A 26,843-nucleotide genomic window follows, 5' to 3' on the forward strand; every position below is an offset into this window, starting at 1 on the left:
TGTGTGTGTGTGTGTTCAGTTGACAGAAACAGTTGAGTGTAAAACAGCTTTAACTCGATGATACCAAAGATACAAGATAAAGGTCCCTGGAGGGTGGCTGTAGCGCACACATACATTTCCAAGTTACTTTGTTAAATTTCCTGTATCAATGAGCCCCAATTATGAGAGCCCCCTACATACAAGTTTTAGCCAATAGCCAAGTCCCCCATTTCCAGTGTTATCTTCATGTCCTCCAAGGTATTCAAGTTGTTTCTGCAATGGGTAACTGGGAAGAAATCAGCATCCAGTCTGAAAAGCAGTCTCCCATAGGTCTTTTGTAAGGAGATCCAACATGGACATCTTCCAGAATGCACTGTACAACATGGTAGCCACTAGTCATGTATAGCTATTTAGATGTAAATTTTTTTTAATTAAAAAAATTTTTCATTTATAGCAACAGGGACTCACTGTGTTGCCTAGGTTGGTCTCGAATTCCTGGGCTTTAGTGGTTCTCCCACTGTGGCCTCCCAAAGTGCTGGGATTACAGGCGTGAGCCACCGTGCCCGGCCCATAGCTGATAGAATTTTTAAAGTCCCCCTGTGATGATCTGACTGTGGTAGGAGTAGGGAGGTGTAACCCGAGTCAGTATGCACATTGGGAGCCTCCTCCACTAGGTCATACAGGCCTTCTGCGTGTAGATGGAATTATCATGTCCCACACTGTACCCGGGCACCTCCCTCGATTAAGGTGATTTGCATCATGCAGGGCCTGCCTGTTATCAGGGAGTCTCCTGGACATACAGAAATAGGAATGTACAGGGACTGCATACACCTGTTGCTCAATTTCTAGCTAAATGGCTGGAGGTGGGGGATAAAGAAATGGCATTCATACGGTGTAATACTAGCCATGTTTCAGAAAGTTTTCAAAAAATGTTTAGTGGAGAAATGTGCAGGGTCAGTGGAAGAAAACCTGTAAAATTATATTATGATTGTTTTATACTCTATACGGACAAGCCTAAATTGGAGGGCATTTTGGAAAACTCGCTTGGATACATGAAAACTGCCAAGATCATTATAAAGAAACAACAGGATCCATTCTAGATTGAAAGCAACTTGAAATGAGACAGTAGAGTGTAATGCGTGTTTAGTTTGTGCTTGAATAAAAGACGAAAACTACGTAAGACATTGGGACAACTGGAGAAATTAGCATATGGGCTGGGGATTGGGTACAGGCTTCAATGTCGTTACTTGGGTGAGTTGAAGAATGTACGTGTTCTTAGGGGACATCTTAAGGATATACAAGGTTCAGGGGGGAAAAATATCTCCAAACGATATACTTTTATATCTATGTGTGTACATGTGTGCGCGTAGAGAAAGAAAAAAGTACATACGCTGTATATTTCAAAGAACATATAAAACCATGGATGTCAATATACTTCCCTTCCGGTGCGCTGCCTGCGCAAAACCGAGAGGTTCTGACGACCCGCAGCTCCCACGCTCACCTTCCGACCCCGCAGCGCTGTGAACTCCATTTCCCAGAAGGCCTTGTATCCCGTGCATGGCCGTTTCCAGGCAGGAAGGCGAAGGGCCTTCTGGGAGGTGAGGTCCTGGGCGGCCGCTGGCCACCAGGCGGAAGTGCGTACCGGAAGTGCTGGCGGCAGTGTGTAAGACGCTCACGGGCGCGCGGACTATCGGGCGGCTAGGCTCTCTGAGGAGGCTGCCACAGTGGTGAGTGGTGTGTGGAGGAGAGGCGAGGGTGATTGTGAAGGATGGAGAGGCGCCCGTGGCCTAAGTGTGCCGATGGTGGGAGTGAATGAGTGGACGGGTGGGACCTGTGAGGGGAACGCGACCCCGGGTCGGCGCGGGCAGAGAGGCTTGCGGTGCGTGAGGGCGCGACCTGCCATGTCCTGCCGGGTGTCACCGCTTATGCGCCCGTGGGAGGGGAGCATCCTGTGTTGGAGGCAGAAGGAATGAGGGTCGTGACCAACTCATTATACCACTGGAGGCTCTATGAGCAAACCGCAAACTGTTCTCATGAAAGCAGGATGTTGGTAAACTGACAAACTGCGTCTGCCGCCAGAAGGAATGCTGGGGGCAGTCACGCTCCAGGTCCCCTGCTCCTTGAGGTTATCCACAGGAACATCCGGAACCTGTTGAACAAAGAAAGGAATCATGTGGGCCTGTGTTAAATCAAATAGCTGACCGACAGTTACCCTTTCCTCCCTATTCAGTCTACCTAACAAATACGAAGGGCTGTAAAAGCTCAGGGCCCTGTTCCCTAGAATCTAGGAGCCCCCTGACCCCTTCTTTCAAACAGATCCTTTTGTCTTTGTCTTCATTTCTGCCTTCGTTCTCCTTCGTTTGGTCCAGAAGCAACCGTGACAAGTGGTGCCCGACCAGGGACCTGAACGAGGAAGGTCTGCCAGAGCAGAGAAAGTGAAACTGATCAGACGAACTACGAACCCCTGGACGGGAGAGTCTGCCGGCGGAGGATATAAGGTCAGTTCCCTGAGAAGGTATCGGGAGCGGGAGGTTTCTGAATCAGGGTAACATGGGGCAGAATTTGTCCGTTGAGGAGCAACATTATGTGCAGCTGCTTAAAGTTTTGCTTAAACAATCTGGTGCTCAGGTTAGTTCTCAAACATTAAGCTTCTACAGGAGGTTATTACACATAACCCATGGTTTCTGCAGACAGGTACTCTTGCTGTGGAAAATTGAGACTGAGTAGGAGAAAGATTGAAACGAGCTCATCAGAAAGTTCTTAAAATGGATCCTTCTATTTTCTCTGCTTGGGGTTTGGTCTGTACTGTCCTCCTGCCATTGTCCTCTTCTTATTCTGCCAGACAGCAGGTGCTATGTTCTGAATCTCAAAAATTGAAAGAATCTTTTGTCTCACCAGCAGCGCCCATTGAAAATGATAAACAGGAGAGGGAGGATGAGAACTGGCCTGTACTGTCCCCTCCAGTAGCAGAAATAGAGACCCCAGTACAAAAAATTCTGCATGCTGTGGTCATAGCTGGCGAGCCACTAGGACCTTGCACTTTTCCTATTACCTTAAGGCCTGATCCAAATAATCCACAGCAGTTTATTCATGAACACACTCCAGTAAAATTTAAATTATTGAAAGAATTAAAAGCTAGTGTGGTTAATAATGGAATATAGAGCCCATTTACTTTAGGATTGTTAGAATTTGTATTCAGCACTATGCGCCTCCCACCCTTGGATATAAAGCATTTAGCTTGCACTTGTTTCTCTGCTAGTGCATATTTGACATGGAATTTAAATTGGCAAGAAATGTGTAAAGACCAGGCTAGACAGAATCTCACCGCTGGACATGGGAGCATTACAGAGGAAATGCTATTGGGTAGTGACTCTTATTCAGATCTGGTGCAACACTTGACACTTCCAGATGCTGCTTACCATCAGTGCGCCTGGCCGCTAAGCGTGCCTGGGCCACCATTCCTGAGAAAGGGGTCTCAATAAAATCTTTTCTGCATATCATGCAAAAATCACAGGAGCCCTTTGCACAATTTATTGCACAGTTACAACAGTCAGTGAGGCATCAGATTCCTCATACTGCTCCTGCGAAAATGCTTACTTTGACCCTAGCTTTTGAAAATGCAAATGCAGATTGTAAATGTGCATTAGCACCCATGAGATGTACAAACAGCTTGGGAAATTTTCTCAAAGCCTGTCAGGATGTGGGAACTGAACTCCATCGTTCAACTGTGTTAGCTCAAGTAATAGCTAATTTAGTAGTGAACAAATCTGGAAAGGGCCAAGGGTTGAGCCCTAAAGTGGGAAAATGTTATAATTGTGGAAAAATTGGACATTTCAAAAAAGAATACCATCAGACCTCTGGGCAGAAGGGATCTTACAATGCAATACCGCCCCCCCTCCCCGCCCCGCTCCCCACAACACACACACACAGAAAAAAAAACACCAGGACTTTGCCCTCGCCGTAATAAAGGAAATCATTGGGCTAATCAGTGTTGCTCAAAATTTCATCAGAATGGCACCCCGCTCTCGGGAAATGAGAATGGGGCCTGGGCCCCTCAAACAATGAGGGCATCCCCCATCCAGGCCACAACCCTGCTACAGGGGTGGGTTCCTGGAGGAACATTGACTCCCTCTCCTCTGGAACACCGGGGAGTGCAGGATTAGATCGCTCAGTCAGAGAATGGGTCACGTTAGTTGGAGGAGACAAACCCACCAGAATTCCCACAGGCATTTGGGAACCTTTGCCAACAGGATATACAGGATTAATTTTAGGCCAAAGCCATCTGAACTTACAGGGCATTACTGTGATCCCTGGATTGTTGACTCTGATTATGAAGGAGAAATTCAAGTAATTGTAATGTCACAAGATCTTTGGGTTTTTAAACCTGGGAAATATATTGCTCAGCTATTGCTTATTATTATTCTCTGCAAATTACACCCTTCTTCACGAAAGGAGAAAAGAGGAAATCAAGAATTTGGGAGTACAACTACACAGGAAATTTACCTATCCCAACCCATAGCTTCTAATTGACCCACCTGTGCAGTGCAAATTAAAGGAAAGAAGTGTTGTGGGTGTATGGACACGGGAGCAGATGTTTCAGTAATATCCAAAAACAATTGGCCCCTGCTACTAAACTCTACATCCTTAGTGGGAGTAGGAACAGCTCAAAGTGTTTAACAGAGTGCTGAAATTTTACTTTGTGTCAGTCCAGATGGACAGCCATGTACTTTTCAACCTTATGTTGCAAATATACGTGTTAATCTCTGGGGCTGAGATTTACTTACAGCATGGGATGTGAGACTTACAAATGAAAAGGTTGATAATCCAGGATTTAAAATATTGAAGGAAATGGGATATCAGAGTGGGAAAGGCTTGGGAAAGTTCCTACAGGGAAACCCCAGTCCAGTATCGGTAACTGGGCAAACAGATAGGAAAGGGCTAGGTCATCAGGATTTCTGATAGGGGTCATTGATACTTCTCCTCCACCCACTGCCTTGCTGCTAGAGTGGCTGACTGATAAACCTGTGTGGGTGGATCAATGGCCCCTATCACAGGAGAAAACTGACTCAACTCCATCAGCTGGTAAGAAAGCAATTGGATGCAGGACATATAAAAGTATCAGTTAGTGCTTGGAATTCACCAGTATTTGTGACCCCCAAAAAGTCAGGAAAATGGCAACTGCTGCATAATTTGAGAGCTATTAATGCACAAATTAAACCAGTGGGTGCATTACAGCAAGGTCTGCCATCCCCGGCAACCATTCCAAGAGATTAGCCTCTTGTAGTAATAGATCTTAAAGACTGTTTTTTCACTATACCATTACACAAGAAGGACAAGCCTCAATTCACCTTCTCTGTGCCTTCTATTAATCAGAGAGAGCCTGTCTCTTGTGATCAATGAAAAGTTTTATTACCCCAGGCATGCTCAACAGTCCTACGTTATGTCAGCATTTTGTAGGAAAAGCATTGAAGGAGCCTCGGAATATGTTTTCCACCACCTACATCATTCATTATATGGATAATATTGTTTTGGCCACTCCTACAGATCAAGTATTATACCAGTTATTCAGAGAAATAAAATGGGCTTTAACTAAATGGAATCTCAAAATAGCTCCTGAAAAGGTACAAACAACCTCCTCATACCAATACTTAGGTACTACTGTTACTGAAAAAAGTATTCAGCCTCAGAAAGTAGCTCTTCGTAAGAACAAATTGCAAACTCTGAATAACTTCCAGCAGTTATTAGGGGATATTAATTGGCTGCGCCCAATGCTAGGTATTGCTTCTTATCAACTCACTCATGTTTATCAAACCCTCCAAGGAGATTCTTCATTAGATTCCCCTCGGCAACTTACTAAGGAGGCAGAAGCTGAATTACAGCTTGTAGAAAGATGCTTCGGCAACGACATGCCTCCTGGCTACAACCACAAAAGTCTTTGCTTCTGTTTATTCTTCCTACCCCCCATTCTCCATCAGGACTTTTAGCTCAATTCATAGACAAAACTATAATGGTAATAGAATGGCTTTTTTTATCCAGTCAAACAGTAAAATCTTTGCAAGTTTATCTTGCTTTAGTCACACAACTTATAATAATAGGCAGGCATAGATCAAAAATGCTTACAGGATATGATCCTGATAAAATTATTGTTACCTTGGATTCCCAACAACAGGCTGCGGCCTGGGAGATGTCCACTGCACGGCAAATCACTTTCGCAGATTTTGTAGAAATAATAGATAACCATTATCCATCAGACAAAATTTTGCAGTTTTATAAAATTCAGCCTTTTATTCCCCCTGTGATTGCTCATCACAAACCCATTTCAGGTGGACAGACCTATTTTACCGATGGCTCTTCCAAAAGCCACACAGCCATTTATGGACCTAAACATACTTAAATAATAAAGACCCCTAGAGTTTCAGCTCAACACTCTGAATTAATGGCAGTTATTCAAGTTTTAAAGCTCACAGCTTTATTTCCTATTAATATTGTCTGTAATTCAGCCTATGTTGTAAATGTAGCTAGTTGCATTAAAACTGCCACTATCAAGAGTGTACGGACCAGCCCCACAGGGTCGGTGGGTCTCTCCCTGTGTGCGGCGACGAGAGAGTGTAGAAATAAAGACATAAGACAAAGAGATAAAAGGCAGCTGGGCCTGGGGGACCACTACCACCAATGCGCGGAGACCGGTAGTGGCCCCGAATGTCTGGCTGTGCTCTTATTTATTGGATACAAAGCAAAAGGGGCAGGGTAAAGAGTGTGAGTCATCTCCAATGATAGGTAAGGTCACGTGGGTCATGTGTCCACTGGTCAGGGGGCCCTTCCCTGCCTGGCAGCTGAGGCAGAGAGAGAGAGGAGACAGAGAGAGAGACAGCTTGCGCCATTATTTCTGCATATCAGGGACTATTAGTACTTTCACTAATTTACTACTGCTATCTAGAAGGCAGAGCCAGGTGTACAGGATGGAACATGAAGGCAGACTAGGAGCGTGACCACCGAAGCACAGCATCACAGGGAGACGGTTAGGCCTCCGGATAACTGCGGGCGAGCCTGACTAATGTCAGACCCTCCACAAGAGGTGGAGGAGCAGAGTCTTCTCTAACCTCCCCCAGGGAAAGGGAGACCCCCCCTCCTTTCCCGGTCTGCTAAGTAGCGGGTGTTGTTCCTTGACACTTTTCGCTACCGCTAGACCACGGTCTTCCCAAACGCTGGCGTCACCGCTAGACCAAGGAGCCCTCTAGTGGCCCTGTCTGGACATAACAGAAGGCTCGCACTCTTGTCTTCTGGTCACTTCTCACTGTGTCCCCTCAGCTTCTATCTCTGTATGGCCTGGTTTTTCCTAGGCTATGATTATAGAGCGAGGATTATTGTAATATTGGAATAAAAATTAATTGCTACAAACTAATGATTAATGATATTCATATATAATCATATCTAAGATCTATATCTGGTATAACTATTCTTGTTTTATATGTTATTATACTGGAACAGCCCGTGTCCTCTGTCTCTTGCTTCGGCGCCTGGGTGGCTTGCCGCCCACACAAGAGCACCTTAAAACCAGAACTGCTTAACCTATTTCTGAGACTCCAAAAAGCTGTTCGCTCTCATGCTGCCCCTTTTCATATTTCTCATATCCGATCTCACACACAACTTCCTGGGGCCACTATCTCTAGGTAATGATAGAGCAGATAAATTCATCAGTTCTATATTTCAACAAGCCCAAGCTTCCCATGCTTTACTGCATCAGAACAACTTGCCCTTACTCGTATGTTTCATCTGCCTCGCAGCCAGGCTTGAGTTATTGTGCAAGCCTACCCCACTTGCCAGCATGTCCCTGGTGTTGCACCTGTGGAAGGATGCAACCCACGAGGCTTGGCTCCAAATGAAATCTGGCAGATGGATGTTACATATATATAGCAGCCTTTGGCAAACTCCGCTATGTTCATGTAATATAGACACTTACTCCCATATGTTACATGCCACATGCCAAACTGGAGAAACAGCTGGTCATGTCTGACGATACTGTCTGTCGTCATTTGCCCATATGGGGGTCCCTAAACAATTTAAAACTGACAGTAGACTCGCTTATGTTAGTCATGCTTTCCCAATTTTTTACAATTGTGGGCAATCAATCATAAAACAGGAATTCCATACAATCCCTGAGGACCAGGCATTATTGAGCGGGTACATCAAACACTACAACGCATGCTGAAAAAACAAAAAGGGAGAATAGGGGACCAATTACCACTTCAAACAAAATTACATTTAGCCTTGTTTACTTTAAATTGTTTGACTCCTGGTACGGATGGCAAGACCCCAACAGAACGACACTGGCAACTGCTAGAGGAAAAGAGGCAAGTTTATCCAAAAGTGTTATGGAAATCCCCAGAAGAAGGACAATGGAAAGGTCCGGTGGATTTGCTGACGTGGGGACGAGGGTATGCTTGTGTTTTTACAGGAGATGGACAAACCGTGTGGGTGCCCTCCAGGTGTGTGTGACCATGGAACGGGAGACCGGAGGGATCCGTGGTATTCAACCGTGGGCCTGTTACCTCCAGTACAAGCCATGAGCCAGCGGAATCTGAATGCAAAGACAGAACAAGGGCCGACCGGAGTCACAATGACATCCAACCCCATAACATGGGGACAGATCAAGAAAACGACACAGGAAGCTGAGAAACTACTGGAGCGCCAGGGTCAGGCAAAAACCCCTGACTCCATGTTCTTGGCCATGCTAGCTGTAGTGTCCTGTGCGGTATGTTTCCCCTGTGTAGAGGCAAAAACATATTGGGCATATGTTCCTAACCCACTGGTAGTACGACTGGTACTCTGGAGCGACACTCCTCCTGAGATATATTATGATCAGGGAGCGTGGGCACCAGGACCCCTAACTCCGTCTGACACAGAGCAATAGCATCAATTACACCGGCCCATTGGAAGGACTCCCTTTATGTATCACCACGGATACGTCACTCAACTGCAGCTGTCTTGCAGTCCAATCTCAGGCATGGTTAAGTCACCATGGAAAAATTATGTATTTATTAGGCCTCAGCTTCATTAATGTTACTGGCGTGTTCACCAGTCACTCCCGGCCCCATCACTCAAATTGTATTGATTATATGGAATGGGCTCCCTTTGATATTTCTCACCCCCCTCCTTGGACCCAGTGTCTTGGCCCCTTGGCCAGACAACAGTCTATGTTAATGGGAAACATTGACTGGGGTCCCCGTGGCCATTTAGAGGGGAGAGATGAAAATCAGACCTCTTGGCACAAACTTCACTGGCACTGGTGGTGGACCTTCAACACCTCTTCGTCACATCACACTGGGATTCAGTCCCCCAGTTGGCTGCACAACTTGCTTGGTACAGAACAGGCTTTAACCCGCCCTTACCTCAGTGACGTCATCTAGGAAACAGAGGCCCAATTCAGGAATCGATATGGAAGGCAACACTCCCATTTATGAATAACAGCATCTGGGTCAGAACATTATCCAACAATAGTAATATTACTCAACACAGTTTTAATATCACCTTTGTAAAAAATATTACCACTCAATTTACGGTTTGTGGGTTTTTTGTTGTTGTTGTTACTGTTTGAGATGGAGTCTCACTCTGTCGCCCAGGCTGGAGTGCAGTGGCGCAATCTCGCGTCACTGCAACCTCTGCCTCCCGGGTTCAAGCAATTGTCTGCCTCAGCCTCCCGAGTAGCTGGGATTACAGGCACCCGCCACCGTGCCAGGCTATTTTTTGTTTTTTGTATTTTTAATAGAAACGGGATTTCACCATCTTGGCCAGGCTGCTCTTGAATTCCTGACCTCGTGATCCACCCGCCTTGGCTTCCCAAAGTGCTGGGATTACAGGCGTGAGCCACCGTGCCCGGCCAGTTTGTGTTTTTAATCCGTATGTTTTTCTAGCATCTAAGAAGGACCAACTCCACGTAAACATCACCCAGTTGACTTGTGACTCTTGTCAACTGTATCACTGCCTCAATCATAGCACAATACAAACACACAACATATCCACTCTAATAATTCTGGGTCGTATCCCTGGATTATGGATCCCTGTCAATTTGTGCAAACCTTGGGCTGCCACCCCTGCTTTACATTTTGTAAAACTCCTTCTTACCCAGCTCACTCATCGTGCATGTAAAGCCTTAAACATAGTAATTTTTACTGTAATCTCCTTAGTCACACTAAAAACCTCGGTTGTAGTGTCCTCAGTAGCACTACATAGTTCTATTCAAACAGCCCAATATGTAGAAAATTGGACATGTACAGCCAACCAGGCATGGATGCTTCAAAATAAAATTAATACCGAATTACAAACAAAGGTAGCAATGTTAAAGACTACTGTTCTGTGGCTGGGAAAGCAGGTACAAAGTTTGCAATTGCAGCAGCAATTGCACTGTCATTTCAATCATATTCATATTTGTGTGACCAATTTGGAATAGAACCAAAGTGAATATCCATGGAACCTTGTAAAAGCTCATTTGCAGGGAGCTTTTACATCCAATATTACTTTTGATATCAGTAACTTACAGAGTAAAATTCTTGAATAAGCAAACTCAAAAATAACAGCCCTTTTTAGAAGCTTAAACAGAATTCCAGCAGGGCTTAGAAAGCCTCAACCCTAGCCGGGTGTGGTGGCGGGCACCTGTAGTCCCAGCTAATCAGGAGGCTGAGGTGGGAGAATGACGTGAACCCGGGAGGCGGAGCTTGCAGTGAGCCAAGATGGCGCCACTGCACTCCAGCCTGGGCGACAGAGCGAGACTCCATCTCAAAAAAAAAAAAAAAAAAAAAAAGCCTCAACCCTTGGACCTACCTTAAACATAACTTCAATGTCTCTTTTATAATAATTACAAGAATAATGTTGTTATGTCTCTGTTTTTTTGCTCATAGTCTATAGGATCGGGTGAACCACCAACCGGCAATTGAAAGCTGCACAGCCTGAAATTACCTTTATTCAATTAATGCAAAAACAAAAGGGGAGATGTTGGAGGCCGAAGGAATGAGGGTCGTGACCAACTCAGTATACCACTGGAGGCTCTGTGAGCAAACAGCAAACTGTTCTCATGAAAGCAGGATGTTGGCGAACTGACAAACTCTGTCTGCCGCCAGAAGGAATGCTGGGGGCAGTCATGTCCCAGGTCCCCTGCTCCTTGAGGTTATCCACAGGAACATCCAGAACCTGTTGAACAAAGAAAGGAATCATGTGGGCCTGTGTTAAATCAAATAGCTGACCGACAGTTATCCCTTCCTCCCTATTCACTCTACCTAATAAATACGAAGGGCTGTAAAAGCTCAGGTCCCTGTTCCCTAGAATCAAGGAGCCCCCTGACCCCTTCTTTCAAACAGATCCTTTTGTCTGTCTCATTTCTGCATTCATCCTCCTTCGTTCGGTCCAGAAGCAACCGCGACAGTCCTGCATGTGTTGATGCCACCTGTATGTGCAGGTGTGACCTCAGGTGTGTGAGTATCCTTTATACCCCTTATCATCACTGCCTATTCGCTCTTCCTCCAGCCTCTGGCAACCACTAATCCACGTTATGTGTCTAGATTTGCCTCTTCTGGACACTTCATATAAATGGAGTCATACAATATGTGGTTTCTTGTGTCTGGCTTTTTACCACTGAACGTTTTCAGAGTTCATCCATGTTGTAGCATGTATCAGTTTTTCATTCCTTTTTATGGCTGAATAATACTGCATTGTATGGATATACCACAGTTTGTTTACTCATTAGTTCATAGACATTGGGGTTGTTTCCAACTCTGATATTATAAATGCTACTGCTGTGAAAATTCATGTACAGGTGTTTGTGTGGATGTATATTTTTAATTTGGGAAGGGGAGGCCATGGGTGGGACCTAGGCTTGTGAAGAGCCTGGCCTGGGTGTATCTGTTTGTCCGAGGAGCGCCTGTGTGCGTGGCCATGACCACACCCACTCCTTGCTGCCTGTGCTCATTAGCCATACTTCATTTTCCAGAATCCCAGGCCTGGGCCCCTGAAGTCAAAGCCAGGAGCCTAGAGCCACACTGGTGTGTAGGATCAAAGAGAAGGCAGCAGTGGCCCTGGAAACAAACCTGTCTCTGTAAGAGTCACTAGCAACCTGGGACCTCTGCCCAGGACTGAGACCTCAGGTGCCCCCTACCCTGTAGCTGCTGAGGCCAAGCAATGTGGAGACAGAGAGAGGGTGAGGTGATGGAGCCTGAGGTGCCGAGTGAGGTAGATGGTGGGGTGGCAGTCACAGTGGCACAGGAGGCAGGTACAGGGCTAGATGTTTTCAGAAACCAGATATCCCTCTAAAACACACCCTGCTTCTGCTGCCTTCATTCCACTGCCCTGCCTTCCTCAGCCTGCTCTACACCACTACCTCGTCATGGTTCTCCTGCCTCCTGTTGTCCCCTTCATCACTCTCCACTCAGCATTGGGTAGAGAGGGTCTTTTACCCCTGACTGATGAGGACACCCCTCTCTTTAAACCCTCCATCACTGCCCAGGCCGTCAGAGTATGGTTGGCAAACTTTTCTGTAAAACACAAGCAGCAGGCTGGGCGCAGTGGCTCATGCCTGTAATCCCAGCATTTTGGGAGGCTGAGGCAGGCCTGAGGTTGGGAGTATGAGACCAGCCTGGCCAACATGGTGAAACCCTGTCTCTACTAAAAATACAAAAAATTAGCTGGGCGTGGTGATGCATGCCTGTAATCCCAGCTACTCGGGAGGCTGAGGCAGGTGAATCGCTTGTTCCCAGGACATGGAGATTGTGCTGAGCCAAGATCGCGCCATTGCACTCCAGTCTGGGCAACGAGCGAAACTCTGTCTCAAAAACCCAACAAAAAACACACAAGCAGCAAATGTCAGCTTTGTAGGCTCAGAGGGAAAACCAAGAATGTTACGAAGGTACCTATCTAACAAGAGAAAAACATATGTCCATACATTTTATTAATAAAATCCAAAACTTTGTTAAATGTAATTCATTCCTTAATGAATGAGCAAAAAGCTTTTCACAGGAGGTTCCATTTTATAGATAGGAAACAGACCCCAAGGGAGGTGAGCAGCCCAGAATCACAGCAGAGAGTGGTGAAGATTTGATCCTAGATCTGACAGCCTCTACCATCATACTTGCCATTCTCAGCTTAGGAATAAGATGGGGAGGAAGGTGTGGGTAATGGGCAAATCAGGGCCCAAATAGTCTGTTCAGTACTCTTGTCTCGTGGGAAGGAACAAAAGGCCCCACATCTGCCCTTCCTCCTGGGAGTCTCTGTTACGACCTGAATTCAGTACAGCAGGAATGATCAATTTTTCTCTCTTTAGAGCACTCACCCACTTGACATCTCACTTTGTTCTCACATAGCCCTCATAGAGGTATCCTGTGGCTGCTGTCCTTGAAGCCTGATAGCATGGAGCTGAGGCCTCAGACTATAACAGGGCACATAATTTTGCATGAAGTTCAAGAAGAGGCTGGGCTGGGCGCGGTGGCTCATGCCTGTAGTCCTAGCACTTTGGGAGGCCAAGGAGGGTAGATCACCTGAGCTCAGGAATTCGAGACCAGCCTGGCCGACGTGGCGAAACCCTGTCTCTACTAAAAATACAAAAATTATCCTGGCATGGTGGCAGGTGCCTATAATCCCAGCTACTCGGGAGGCTGAGGCAGGAGAAGCGCTTGAATCTGGGGGGCAGAGCTTCCAATGAGCCAAGATTGCACTATTTCACCCCAGCCTGGACAAAAGAGGAAAACTACGTCTTAAAAAAAAAAAAAAAAAAAAAAATTAGGCTGGGACACCTTTCCTGGAAGGGCTACTTACTACAGGGGAGCTGTCTAAGGTGCTGAAATGTCCTAGCCCTGCGCTGTCCAATATGGTAGTTATGATTACATTCAAATAAAATTACAAGTTCCATTTCCCAGTCACACCAGCTATGTTTCCAGTACTCAGGAGCTACCTGACACTGATGGTGCCATATTGGACAGCACAACTCCAGAACTTTTCCATCCTCACAGAACATTCTAGAATTTAATTTGAATGCTAGTTACACAGGGCTGTGCATTTATCAAATTCACTAAGCTGAGCACTTGTACTTCTGTAAAACATGTATATGTATTTTTGAAAGCACAAAGTTTCACGTCCCCGCCTGCCAGTCAGTTTACCAAACAACCTTCGGTTTAACTTCTCTGTGCCCCAGTTTCCCAACCTGTAAAAGAGAGTAATGATACCTCCCCTTTGATTGGTTGAGAGTACCACCAAAGGTGTTTGCTGGGTGGCCTGACCTGCAGGAGGTGCTCAGGAAAGGGGAGCTGCTGCTGTCATTTGGTGGAAGTGGGTCCCCTTCTCTGGCTAGCAGATGCCATGAGTTATGATGAGTATGATGGGGACAGACTCCCAGAAGGATGGAATGGCATCACTCTGTGGAAAGACTGTGAAACAGAACACGAACACCTCATGGCATCTTTGCTGCCTAGAGCCATGCCACTTGCACACCCTCCTTCTGCTCCTGACTCCCAGGAAGGGCAAGGGGGTCACTGGGCTTGGGGCTCCACAGAAAGAGGCTTCCTGATTTGATGCTTAAGAGCTGTGCCTCAGACGCCTGCCTCTAAAACAGAAAGCCGTCCACACAGACACCCCACCTCATCTGGGTACCTCCTCTGGACCTAGGCTGGGTCCCCATAGGCAGCCACAGCCATCTATGCTGCTGCCCCCACACTGCCTCTGGCTGTGGGCTTCTCGAGGGCTTGCTGTGTGATGCTGAGTTCCTTAACGTGGAGACAATGTGTTGGAGTGTGGCAGTGTTCAGGCCCTGCTAGCCAAATAAGGGGACCCACTTCCACCAAATGACAGCAGCAGCTCCCCTTTCCTGAGCACCTCCTGCAGGTCAGGCTGCTCAGCAAACACCTTTGATGGTACTCTCAACCAATCAAAGGGGAGCTATCATCATTACCCTCTTTTACAGGTTGGGAAACTGAGGCACAGAAAAGTTAAACCAAAGGTTGTTTGGTAAGTGACTGGCAGGCAGAGATGTGAAACTTTGTGCTTTCAAAAATACATGTATATTTTTTACAGACGTGCACGTGCTCAGCTTAGTGAGGAAACTAGGAAACAGGCCCAGAGCTGGGATATGGTCAGTCAGTGGCATGCAGTGGAGCCACAGGCCCAGGGCCTTTTGCTCCCAGGTTGCATCCTCCCTAGGTCACCCCTGAGGCTGTCCTCAGCCCCTGTCTACTTCTTCAACTGCAGGAGCCCCGTCTCAAGACTGCAGATCCATGGCCAGCAGCTCACGGGTGCGCCTTCCCCTGAGGTTCTGTCCATCCCCTCTCATAGGGCACTGCACATTCAGATTGGGCCTTGAGTATGTTTCTTTGCTGCTTTTTCAGACTCAGAGCCTGGAACCCAAGCTGCACAGCCATCTCCAGGCAAAGGCGCTCTGCCTTGGGGGCAGGTGACAGTGAGACTCCGGAGGCAGGGTTTCTGGCCCAGCAGCTTGAGAGAAGTCTCGGAGCATGGAGGCCAGTCAACAGAAAGATGTTGCCAAGCAGTGACACTCAGCCAGGGGAAGAAGAGCCGAGAGTGGAGCCTGGCAGGAATTTCCAGCTGGCATCCATTTGTTACTGAGTATCAGGGCACTCCCCCAGAGACACAAGCCACCCCTAACCACATTCTGGAAAACGGTCTCACGTGTGTTTCAGTCCTAGATCGGGGTGCTCCTGCCAAGGAGAGGGTGTATGTGGGGAGGCCTGCAGCTGTTTCCCAGACCTTAATCAGCCACAAGGAGTCCACGCTGGGGAGGGTGTACTGCCATGTAGTGGGTGGGAAGATACCTTTGGCAAGAATACGTGCCTTGTGAGCTATCAGCAGATTCCCAACAAAAGGAGACCCTGTACGTGCGAAGAGTGTGGCAAGGCCTTTGGACAGAGAAGTCACCTTGTTCAGCACACCGGTGAGAAGCCGTATGCATGCCAGGAATGTGGGTGTACCTTCAGCAACAATTCATCTCTAGTCAAGCACTGGTGCGTCCACACAGGCGAGAAGCCCTACATGTGTGGCCACTGTGGCAAGTGCTTCCGAGAGAGCTCATCCCTTGCCAAGCACCAGCGTGTGCACACAGGTGAGAAGCCATACGTGTGTGGTGAGTGTGGACGCACCTTCAGCGAGAGCACACACCTTGTACAGCACCGGTGATTCCACACCGGGGAAAAGCCATTTGCCTGCCAAGAGCAGCAAAGCCTTTGCTGACTTCTCGGCCCGCCTTGCATGCCACAGAACCTACACGGGTGAGAGGCCCTACGAGTGCCGGGTGTGCTGCAAGGCATTCAGCCCCAGCTTGTCCCTGGCTGAGCACATACGCTGCCACACGGGAGAGAAGCTGTATGCATGTCAGGAATGTGGGAAAGCTTTCAGCCACAGCTCATCCCTCAGCAAGCACCAGCGGGTACACACAGGTGAGTGGCCCTATGTGTGTGCAGAATGTGGAAAGGGCTTCAGCCAGGGGTCCTACCTGACCCAGCACCTCAAGATCCACAGCGGTGAGAAGCCATACATATGTGGTGAGTAAAGGAAGCCATTCGGTGACTCCTCAGCCCTGGTCCTACACCAGCAGGTGCACACGGGCGAGCATCCTTATGCATGTGGAAAATGTGGGAAGACTTTCAGCCACAGCAAGTTTCTCACCCAGCATGAGCAAGTCCGCGTGGGAGAGAAGCCCTTCATGTGTGGTGACTGTGGAAGAGCCTTCATGCAAACCTCATCCCTCGCCCTCCATCAGAGGACTCACAATGGGGAGAAGCCCTACAAGTGGAACGAGTGTGGCAAGTCCTGCATCCAGATGTCACACCTCACCGAGCATTACCAGGTACACGCTGGGGAACGACCCTTTCAGCCGTGGCACACACACCTCACCGAGCATTACCAGGTACACGCTGGGGAACGACCCTTTCAGCCGTGGCACACACCTCACACAGCACCAGCATGTGCATGCATGTACCAAGCCATTCATATGCCATATATGTCAGAAAACCTTCCAGGAGGCCACAACTCTTGTACTGCATGAGAGGATTCCCTGGAGAGAAGCCCTTTTGAGTGTTGTGAGTGTGGCAAAGCCTTCCGCCAGAGCAGATTCCTGGCCCAGCACCAGAGAATTCATTCCCAGGGAAAACCATGTGAATACATGGATATCAGAAAGCCTTCAGTGACACTTTGGTTCTTGCATGTCAGTGAACTGGGCATGTGCCAAATATGGCAGAGATCCTCCCATCTATCCTTGGTGTGCTGTCCTTTGCACCGGGGTGGCAGGTGAAGAGGGACTGTGAGTGTGAGGAAATCAGGGTCAGTGTGAGCAGCCCCTATTATACATTTCTCCCTTCAGGGTCACCGGGGCGGGTGAGGAAGCTGGGAGTGGGCCTAGGATATGTCTTTCAGATGTCACATGGAGATACTTCTCCATAATCATCAAGGGGCACAATGGCCACTTCCACTTTAATTAGGTTCCCATGGATGCTAACCAAGTGGTAGGAGGTACACAGGTATGAACAGGTTTCCTCTCAGCAGTCCTAGAAGACTTTATTTCAGTTTTTGCCAAGACAAAAATGAAATTTAAAAAATGTGTTTTTTTTTTGTTTTTTGTTTTTTTGTTTTTTTGTTTTTTTGAGACGGAGTCTTGCTTTGTCGCCCAGGCTAGAGTGCAGTGGCGCAATCTCGGCTCACTGCCAACCTCCGCCTCCTGGGTTCAAGTGATTCTCCTGCCTCATCCTCCCGAGTAGCTGGGATTACAGGCCCCAGCCACCAAACCCAGCTTTTTGTATTTTTAGTAGAGATGGGGTTTCACCATCTTGGCCAGGCTGATCTTGAACTCCTGACCTCGTGATCCACCCACCTCGGCCTCCCAAAGTGTTGGGATTACAGGCATGAGCCACTGCGCCCGCCCAAAAAAATACATATTTTTAAAAGATGCTTTTGCAGTTGTTTGTGCCTTGTATTAAGGTGGACCATATGGTTTGGGGTTTTATTCCCCAGAACCAAAAACGTAAAATTTATATGCTGAAGTGTGTGTCACAGAGTCTAGCTCTTTAAGAAGAAAATTTTGTGTGTTCCTCAGCTTCAGCATGAGGACGTCACTAAAACTAGTTGAGACAGTGATGATGTTCGTTAAGATTTTACTGAGCACTTTAGAAGCACTTTAAGTAGATTGTCCCATTCCATCCTCTTAGCCAGCCTGGGATGTATTTTTATTCCCACTTCATACATCAGGGAGCTGAGACTTTGAGAGGTTAAATCACTTGCCCAGTGCCCCTAGCTAAAAGGCACTCACTTTTCAGGACGAAAATACTTGAGTTAATGGATAAGGCCAAGGTGGCAGAAGTATTTCCTTCCCTTTTACCAATGCCCAGAGGTATTTACTGGAATTCTAGAACTGAGGAGGCAGTTCTAGAATATAAAGTCCTATTGAGCATGGGAGACAATGGAATGATTGGGTTCCACCTGAAGAAGCAAGTTGACCCATTTAGCTGACTTGAGGCAAAGGCAAAGTAGTAACTGGGAGCCACTGCTCAATCCAGATGTTGATTAAATGCTTCCTGGGAGCCCTGCATGTGTTCCCACTCTCCCCTGTAACATTGCTCAGGGGTTCTCTGGCTGTCAGGCTGAGATCTGGCCTCTAGCTGGCCTCTATGTGGGGGTCCCCAAGATCCTCAGGTGTGAAGATTCACTAGAGGAACATAGAAAACTGATATACTTAACATTTACGGTTTATAGTCAAAGGATACAGATTAAAATCACAAAGATAAAAGATGCATAGGGCAGCAACCAGAAGAGAGGAGGTACAGCTGTTGTAGAGACTGCTGAATTCTCCCAGCAATGACTGACAATATAGAGTAGCACCAACCAAGGAAGCTCACCCAAGCCTTGGTGTTCCGGACATTTACTAGGTGATGATCATGTGGGCATGGAGTGCCCACCTGACTGACTTTAGTCACTTAGTCTCCACCCCTCTAGTGGTCAGACTGTTACAGTGTGGCCTAAGATCCTCACCATAAATCACATTGTTGACAAATACTTGGCATGGCCCAAGGTCCTCAGGTAAACAAAGATACTCTTAGGCATGATCACCACATGCCTTGAACTGAAAGAAACCAGGGTCACAAATGATTTTGTTGGCTTTCTACATGGAAAGAAAAGAAACCAAAAGTATTATTGTAGTGGATTGAATTACTAGCTCAATTCTTCACTGCTCCTTGCATATATACACCCACGGCCATATTTATGGTTCTTCCCAGTAAAGGCAAATTTGATGTCCCCACCCATTCCTTGAGTTTGGGTGTGGCCATGTGACTTGATGTGGCCAACAGAATCTGAGTGGAAGTGATAGCATGCTAGTCCTGAGTCCAGGCCTAAAGCCCATTGTGTCTCTGCCATCAGGATGAGAAGAATTTTTCCTGTGAGCCTTGCAAGACAAATACAGCAGACCTGGACCCAAACTGCAGCCTAGAGCCAAGCCCAGCTGAGCCCAGCCCAGATCAGCCAACCCTCAGACACATGACAAAAATAAGCACTTTTTTTGCTGTGGGCCACAGAGGTGTCATAGCTGTTTGTTACAGAGCAATAGCTGATACAATTGCCAAATTAAAGTGAATACTCCCTGAAAAAGATAAGGTTTGAAATCTGGGGAGAGGATAAGAAAGAGACAAAGGGAGAGAGGAAAGGAGGAGCATCCACTCAGGAGAGTCCAGAGGCCTGAATGCTGATTGAACAGAGCACAAGCACAAAAGGGGTGGCCAAGGGAAAGGGCCTTCCAAGGTCTGCAGTATTGACTACAGGTGCCATGGTGGGTGCAGGAGATGAATGAGGAGAATCCAGCTATGCAGCTCCAGGCAAGGGAACATTGTTGGTCTGCCAGTCATTCAGTCATTCCTCAGCCAACTCTTAGTACCTAGCCCTGTACAAGGCATCAAGGATACCCTGGCCTCGGCTATGTAAAGGGCAGGACCCCTCTCAGGCCTAACAGCACAGACTCACAATCTAGGCAGAAAAGGAGCCAATGAGGAGAGATTCCATTGGCTTTCCAAGTCACCCTATACCCATTAAATGTCAACCAGGGCTCTTCTTCCTCTCCCTGACACCAGAGTCCCCTCCAGCTGCTGCCCTATCTCACTCGTTTCCTCCTTAGAATCTCCCTGAAAAGGGGTCTAAGGATCCCCACACTGATGCCACTGTCCATTCACCCGTTATGGACTGAATTGTGTCCCCCCAAAATTCATATGTTGAAGTCCTAACCCCCAGTATACCTCAGAATATGACTGTATTTGAAGATAAGACCTTTAAATAAGTAATTAAGGTTAAAGAAGATATGGATGGGTCCTAATCCAACATGACTGGTGTCCTTATAAGGAGAGAGAGACAGTAGGGGCATGTGCAAACAGAGGAAATGCCATGTGAGGACACAGTGAGAAGGCAGCCATCTACAAGCCAAGGAGAGAGGCCTCAAGAGAAACCAAACCTGTTGACACCTTGATCTGGGGACTTGGACTTCCAGCCTCCAGATCTGTCAGAAAATAAAAAAAAAATTTTTTTTTTTGAGATGGAATCTCGCTCTGTCACCCAGGCTGGAGTGCAGTGGCGTGATCTCGGCTCACTGCAAACTCCACCTCCCGGGTTCACGCCATTCTCCTGCCTCAGCCTCCCTAGTAGCTGGGATTACAGGCACCTGCCACCACGCCCGGCTGATTTTATTTTATTTATTTATTATTTATTTTGTATTTTTAGTAGAGATGGGGTTTCACCATCTTGGCCAGGCTGATCTTGAACTCCTGACCTCGTGATCCACCCACCTCGGCCTCCCAAAGTGCTGGGATTACAGGCATGAGCCACCGCGCCTGGCCCAGAAAATAAACTTTAAACTATCGTTTAAGCCACCAAATCTGTGGTATTTTGTTATGGCAGTCCTAGCAAACACATACACCCTCCTCCCACCCATAATCAGAGGGCACTATCAGGCACCTGGGTCAGCCTTGCTCACCCCTTGGACACTGTACTTCAACCCATCAACCCTATCATCTATACCAAACTTGTCCAACCCACAGCCCACGGGCTGTATGTGGCCCAGGACAGCTTTGAATGCAGCCCAACACAAATTCATAAACTTTCTTAAAACATGAGATTTTTTTTTGCGATTTTTAATAAACTCATCCGCCATCGTTGGTATATTTTATGTGTGGCCCAAGACAATTATTCTTCTAATGTGGCCCAGGGAAGCCAAAAGAGTGGACACCCCTGATACACCTTCAAAACAGATCCAGATCTGACCACCTGTCAGCATCTCTACCACACCACCGTTTGACCACCCTGATCTGAGCTGCCTGCCTCAGGTGCCAGTACTCTCAAAGCAATTGCATCTTTGGTCTCCCTGACTCCACTCTCATCTTGACAGTCTTCTCCTGCAGCAGCCAGAGAATTCCTATGAAGAGCTAAGTCACAGCACAGCCCTCCTCTGCTCAAAGGCCTCCCATAGCTCCCACTTCTCTCAAGGTGGAAATCAAAGTCTGTATGTGAGCCAAGTGTGGCTCACGCCTGTAATCCCAGCACTTTGACAGGCTGAGGCAGGAGGATTGCTTGAGGCCAGGAGTTCAAAAGCAGCCTAGGCAACATAGTGAGACATTGTCTCTACAAAAAATAAATAAAGTCGTATGTGGCTCACAAGCCCTTCAAGATCTGCCCCCACAGGCCTCCCTTTTCTGTCCTTGTCCCCTCCCATCTCCTTCCCTTAATCCACCCCAGCCAGTCTTCCTCATCCATGCCTCCTCCTGACGTGGGCATTTGTGTTCCATCTACCTTGAACTTACTCTCCCTGAGTTCTTTGCTCTATTCAGGCCTCAGCTTAAATACCAACTTCTCAGAAAAATGACTTCTTTGTTTACCATCTGCCTCCCCACACAATAACATCACCTCCATAAAGGCAGGCCATGCTTATCATCATAGCAGTATCCAATCTGCAGTGGTGCTGGCTGCCTGTAGTGGGTGCTCAGTATTTATCTGTGGAAGGAAAAGAATATATGCTCATTCCAGCTGCTAGCAGTCTGCAGGGCAAAGTCTGAGAACAATAGGGGATGTGAGCACAGGCTGGGGCCAACAAACACCACCAGCACCACCAAGCAATCATACACGCCCTGCCTCAAAAAGGCCTCACCTGAACATAGGCTGGGCCACCAACCTCTATGTATCGGGCCCCAAGCCAGAGTCTCCTGCTCAATGTCTCTTACACATACACACACACAGAGAGAAGATACATTCTCACACACAGTCCAGGCATCGACTGAATCACACAATCACACTACCATTCACAGTCACCGTAACAACATCACACACAGTCTAGGGCCTTTATACTGTGTCAGGTCCACCCCGTTACCTCTAAGTATCTGTCTCAGACACAATTACACCTGGTGCAGGCAAACACAGCTGCATGATTATCACATATGACGATTAAATCACAGGTCACACACATGCAGAGTAAGCACACAGAACAGCCCACAAACCTGGTCACAGAGTGACTCATGCAGACAGACGCCCAGCTCAAATTCAGTAAAAAATGATACACATTTATAAAAATGATTACATGTGTTCACAGAGAGCCACACATAGCTACACTCAATACACACCCTGACATAGGCAACCACACCGCTCACCTCTCACAAAGGCACCTTCAGTACTCACACAGACACTCACACCCACAAGCCCTCAGACAGGCACCCTCTCCCCTCACTCCTAACATGGGCACCCTCACCTCTCACCCAGGAACCCTTGTTACTGGTGGAGAGTGTCCAGGTTCTTGGCATCTTGAACAAATAATTGGACAAAATGCACAAAGAAAAGAATGAAGCAACAAAAGCAGAGATGTATTGAAAATGAAAGTACACTCCACTGTATGGGAGCAGGCCGGAGCATAGGGGCTCAAGAGCCCGGTTACAGAATTTTCTGGGGTTTAAATACCCTCTAGAGGTTTCCATTGGTTACTTGGTATATGCCCTATGTAAATGAAGAGGACGAAGTAAAGTTACAAAGTGATTTACTCCATGTACGCCCTGCATAAATGGAGAGGGTATTTCCTACCATAGCTGCAGTTTCCATTTGATTTACTTCTAGGAAGTCCTTAGGTTCCCCTGCCTCCAGACCCGATCTTCTTGCCTCACCCTTACCCCTCACCCCTCACACAAACACCCTCAGCCCTCCCAAAGCCACCCTCAGCCTCACACAGGCACTCTCACCCTCAGCCTTCACATTTCCCTCACCTCCAAGTCCCGCCTTTCGCGCATCGCCTGCTGCTCTCCCACTCAGCGCCACCTCAGTCCCACAAAGGCCGGGCTGGGATCCTGTGGCCTCCGTGCTGACCAACGTCAACTACAATTCCCAGCAGGCACCGCGCCTGGGTACACTTGAGCTTCCGGAGGACGCCGGGAATTGTAGTCCTGGCGGGCGTGGGCCCGTGAGGTGTGCTGGGAGCTGTGGTCCGGGTCGGCGGGCGCGCAAGTTGGCTAGTCTCTGCGGCCACCTCCGGAAGGGTCCGCCGGCTGTGCTGGTGAGGTGGTTTCGGGGGTGTTCTCCGTCCTGGTCCAGGCTGGAGAGGGGCACAGCAGGTCCAGAAGCCGCGAACCTCTGGGGCGGCCAGAGCGAGATGCGGGGTACCGCCCAGCGGGTAGAGAGTGAGAGGCTGACTAGGGGACGTGAGTAGACGGACTGCGAGTGCCGGACACACGCGCAGAGGATGTGACGGACTGACGGACCAGGTGTGGACGGACCGTGTGTGCACGGACTGACGGACCCGGTGTGGACAGACTCACGGACCGAATGTGGTGCGGACTGACACACTGAGTGCCGGACGGACCGAGGGAGAATGTGTCGGACTGACGGAGTGTGTGTCGGATGGACTGATTGACCGGGTGTGGGGCGGACGAAGTGTGGAGCGGGCGGACAGATAACAGATAAAATGTAGGACCAGTGGCCTGGGAGGGTGCGGGGCGGACCCGTTTATGTGTCTGATAGGCGGTTCTGTGTCTGACACCTCTTGGGTGTGTGTATCTGACGGGTTGGAGTGTGTGATTCTGATAGGTTGAGTGTAACACTAACCATGGAGTGTGTGACTGACAGAGATGATTGCCGTTTGAGACTTCCTACGTGGGTTGTGAGATACTGTGAGAGGGTGAGCGTGTGACGGTGGGATTTCAAGTGTGACTGATATTCTTTGTGTGTCCTTGAGATGGTGACTAAGATTATGAATGACTGTGATCAGAATAATACTGTGTGATGGAAATGCTGCGAGGGCCTGTGTTTATTTTTGAGACGGAGTCTTGCTCTGTTGCCCAGGCTGGAGTGCAGTGGCGCAATCTCGGCTCACTGCAACCTCCATCTCCCGGGTTCAAGCGATTATCCTGCGTCAGCCTCCCGAGTAGCTGGGATTACAGGCACTGGCCACCACACTTGGCTAATTTTTGTATTTTTGGTAGAGACGGGCTTTCACCATGTTGGTTAGGCTGGTCTGGAACTCCCGACCTCAGGTGATCCACCTGCCTAGGCCTCCCAAAGTGCTGGGATTATAGGCATGAGCCACCATGCCTGGCCAGGCCTGTGTTTATTTGACTGATTATAGGTGACATTGAGATATTTCCTGTGTCTGGGTATTTTGAAGGCTGTGGCTGACAGACTGTACCTGAGATAATATGTGTTAATATCTGATGGACTGAGATTTTTATCAGGGAGACTAAAACTTGGGTGATCCACAAACAGTTTACCAAGCATATGAGAGAGGATTTGTGCTTTGCCATGTCTGCAGCTGAAACTGAGTGACTAGTGGTCATTCAGCTGGGCTTATGGATATGTCCCCCAGTGTTTGCTTACGTGTAGCAGGGGGCTATGGTATCCATACATCTACTGCATGTTTACTGTGCACCAGGCCTGTGCTGGACACTTATAATAAATCACCTCACATAATCTCATAGCAACCCTCTGAGGTAGGTACCATTATCAGGCTTGGTATAATCCATGTGTGAGAAATGAAAAGAACCACCCTCCTTGGTTGGTAAAGCAGCTGTGGATGGGGAACCTCAACCTGACAGGAGTTGAGGTTGGCTGAGGAGGCTGAGGAAGTTTCACATACATGTATTTCAGAGACTGTCATGAGGGATTTCTCCAGAACAGGTGTTCCAGGGGTGCAAAAGAGAACTTGGAAGCTGTTGCAGCATCTATTGTCATCCCTGCCACCCTTGCTCCTCCTTCCCCTCATGATTCCCTACATTCTTGGGTAACCATGCTCAGCCTTTCCTGGTCATTCAATTTGCTTAATGCCTGCTTATTGTGAACCTGCTATAGGGCAAGTCCTGTGTGCTGTGGCTCCAGGACAGCCCAGCCTCTCTGAGGAAACAGTACAGAACTAGCAAAGAGTTACCCAGGGCACTCTGGGAAGAGGACTTAGACTAGTACCAGGTATCTGGGATGACACCTGAAGAAAGTGGCAGCTAAGATGAGGCCTAGAGAGCCCAGAGGAATCAGTCAGAGACGGATTTCAGAACTCGAGAACAGCAGGGGCAACAAGGGGTTTAGAAAGGCCACAAGAGACCCAAGAGAACTTTACAGTGCAGTGAAGGGGCTTAAACACAGCTTTGCCAGAGGTCACCAGAGGTCACCAGCTGTCACCAAAAGGTTTCAGGATTGGGGTCTTGTTTTAGAGTAACGTTCTCTTCTTCCTGTGCCCAAGGCCATTGCTGTTTCTCAGGCCTCCTGCATCTCTGTCCAGGGTGACTTCCTTGAGCAGAGACTCCAGGCACACTGAGTGTCCTGGCTGACATTGAAGGAAAGGAAAAAGAACTCCAAATACTTAAAACTGTGGGAGTCGTGGATGGGAGAGGGAGAGGCTAAGTCTTTGAGTAAGGAGTAGTATGTGGCCAAAGCAAAGTGTTGAGGTCTCCTAGGAGAGGTTACACTTAATTTAGGGTATTCTTCCTGACTATAAGAGAAAACAAATTCACTGTGGGAAGTAGAGAATGTCAAGAAAAGTAATACAGTAGTCACCCCTCATCTTCAGTTTTGGTGAATATAGTACAATAAAATATTTTGAGAGAGAGAGAAAGACCACATTAATATAGCTTTTATTACAGTGTATTGTTATAATTGTTCTATTTTATTAGTCATTGTTGTTAATTTCTTACTATGCCTAACTTATGAACTTTATCAAGGGTATATATGTATAAGAAAAAATATAGAATATATAAGGTTCAGTAATATCCATGGTTTCAGGCATCCACTGGAGGGTCTTGGAACACATCCCCTGCAGATAAGGGGGAACTACCATAGTATAAAATACCTTGGTAAGGATGTAGAGAAATTGGAACCCTCATCCACAACTGGTGGGAATGCAAAATGGTTTAGCCAATTTGCAAAACAGCCTGGCAGTTTCTTAAAAAGTTAAGCGTTGGCTACATGCGGCCAGGCGCAGTGGCTCATGCCTGTAATCCCAGCAATTTGGGAGGCTGAGGTGGGCGGAACATGAGGTCAGGAGATCGAGACCATCGTGGCTAATACGGTGAAACCCCGTCTCTACTAAAAGTACAAAAAAAAAATAGCTGGGTGTGGTGGTGGGTGCCTGTAGTCCCAGCTACTCGGGAGGCTGAGGCAGGAGAATGGCGTGAACCCAGGAGGCAGAGCTTGCAGTGAGCCGAGATTGCGCCACTGCACTCCAGCCTGGGCGACAAAGCAAGACTCCGTCTGGAGAAAAAAAAATTTTTTTCAAAAAGAAAGTATTATCTCCCTCTGAATGTTGGTAGCACCCCCATCTAGAAAAGGGGCTAGATTCTGAGAAGTAGAATTAATATCGAGGCAGAGAGCACAGTCATTTTAAAGCTCTT

The 26,843-nt window shown here is 47.7% G+C and overlaps 3 protein-coding genes and 1 long non-coding RNA gene across 7 annotated transcripts in view; 3 read left to right on the plus strand and 1 right to left on the minus strand.

The window, feature by feature from the left end:
- The window catches only part of ZNF8 (zinc finger protein 8), a 27,669-nt gene extending 25,238 nt beyond the window's left edge, over window positions 1-2,431 (plus strand). The window contains exon 5 of the mRNA XM_054672504.2: window positions 2,349-2,431. The gene's annotated coding sequence lies outside the window, so the exon portion shown is untranslated. The remainder of the gene's footprint in view (window positions 1-2,348) is intronic.
- Window positions 2,349-11,778, plus strand: ERVK3-1 (endogenous retrovirus group K3 member 1). Its single transcript, XM_054673619.2, has 3 exons — window positions 2,349-2,477; window positions 8,435-8,731; window positions 10,875-11,778. The coding sequence occupies exons 2-3, from the start codon at window positions 8,438-8,440 to the stop codon at window positions 10,908-10,910; spliced, it is 330 nt and encodes a 109-aa protein (XP_054529594.1). The 5' UTR covers window positions 2,349-2,477; window positions 8,435-8,437; the 3' UTR covers window positions 10,911-11,778.
- Window positions 10,907-23,683, minus strand: LOC107969834 (uncharacterized). 2 transcript variants are annotated; one of them, XR_001711964.3, is made up of 3 exons: window positions 23,238-23,431; window positions 21,898-21,984; window positions 10,907-11,163 (listed from the first exon to the last, which is right to left on the minus strand). It is a non-coding gene; the product is annotated as an uncharacterized LOC107969834 (long non-coding RNA). The 2 variants fall into 2 exon arrangements; XR_001711965.4 differs by lacking the exon at window positions 21,898-21,984 and having other exon boundaries at window positions 23,238-23,683.
- Window positions 23,436-26,843, plus strand: part of ZSCAN22 (zinc finger and SCAN domain containing 22) — a 14,823-nt gene continuing 11,415 nt past the window's right edge. For 2 of the 3 annotated variants that reach the window (XM_009436589.5, XM_016936995.4), the window contains exon 1: window positions 23,436-23,524. The gene's annotated coding sequence lies outside the window, so the exon portion shown is untranslated. Of the gene's footprint in view, window positions 23,525-24,830; window positions 24,954-26,843 lie in introns of those variants that run through there. The other variant, XM_009436590.5, reaches the window with a different exon arrangement.

Source organism: Pan troglodytes, chromosome 20 (genome assembly GCF_028858775.2).
Source record: "Pan troglodytes isolate AG18354 chromosome 20, NHGRI_mPanTro3-v2.0_pri, whole genome shotgun sequence".
In the NCBI taxonomy this organism is placed as follows: Eukaryota; Metazoa; Chordata; class Mammalia; order Primates; family Hominidae; genus Pan; species Pan troglodytes.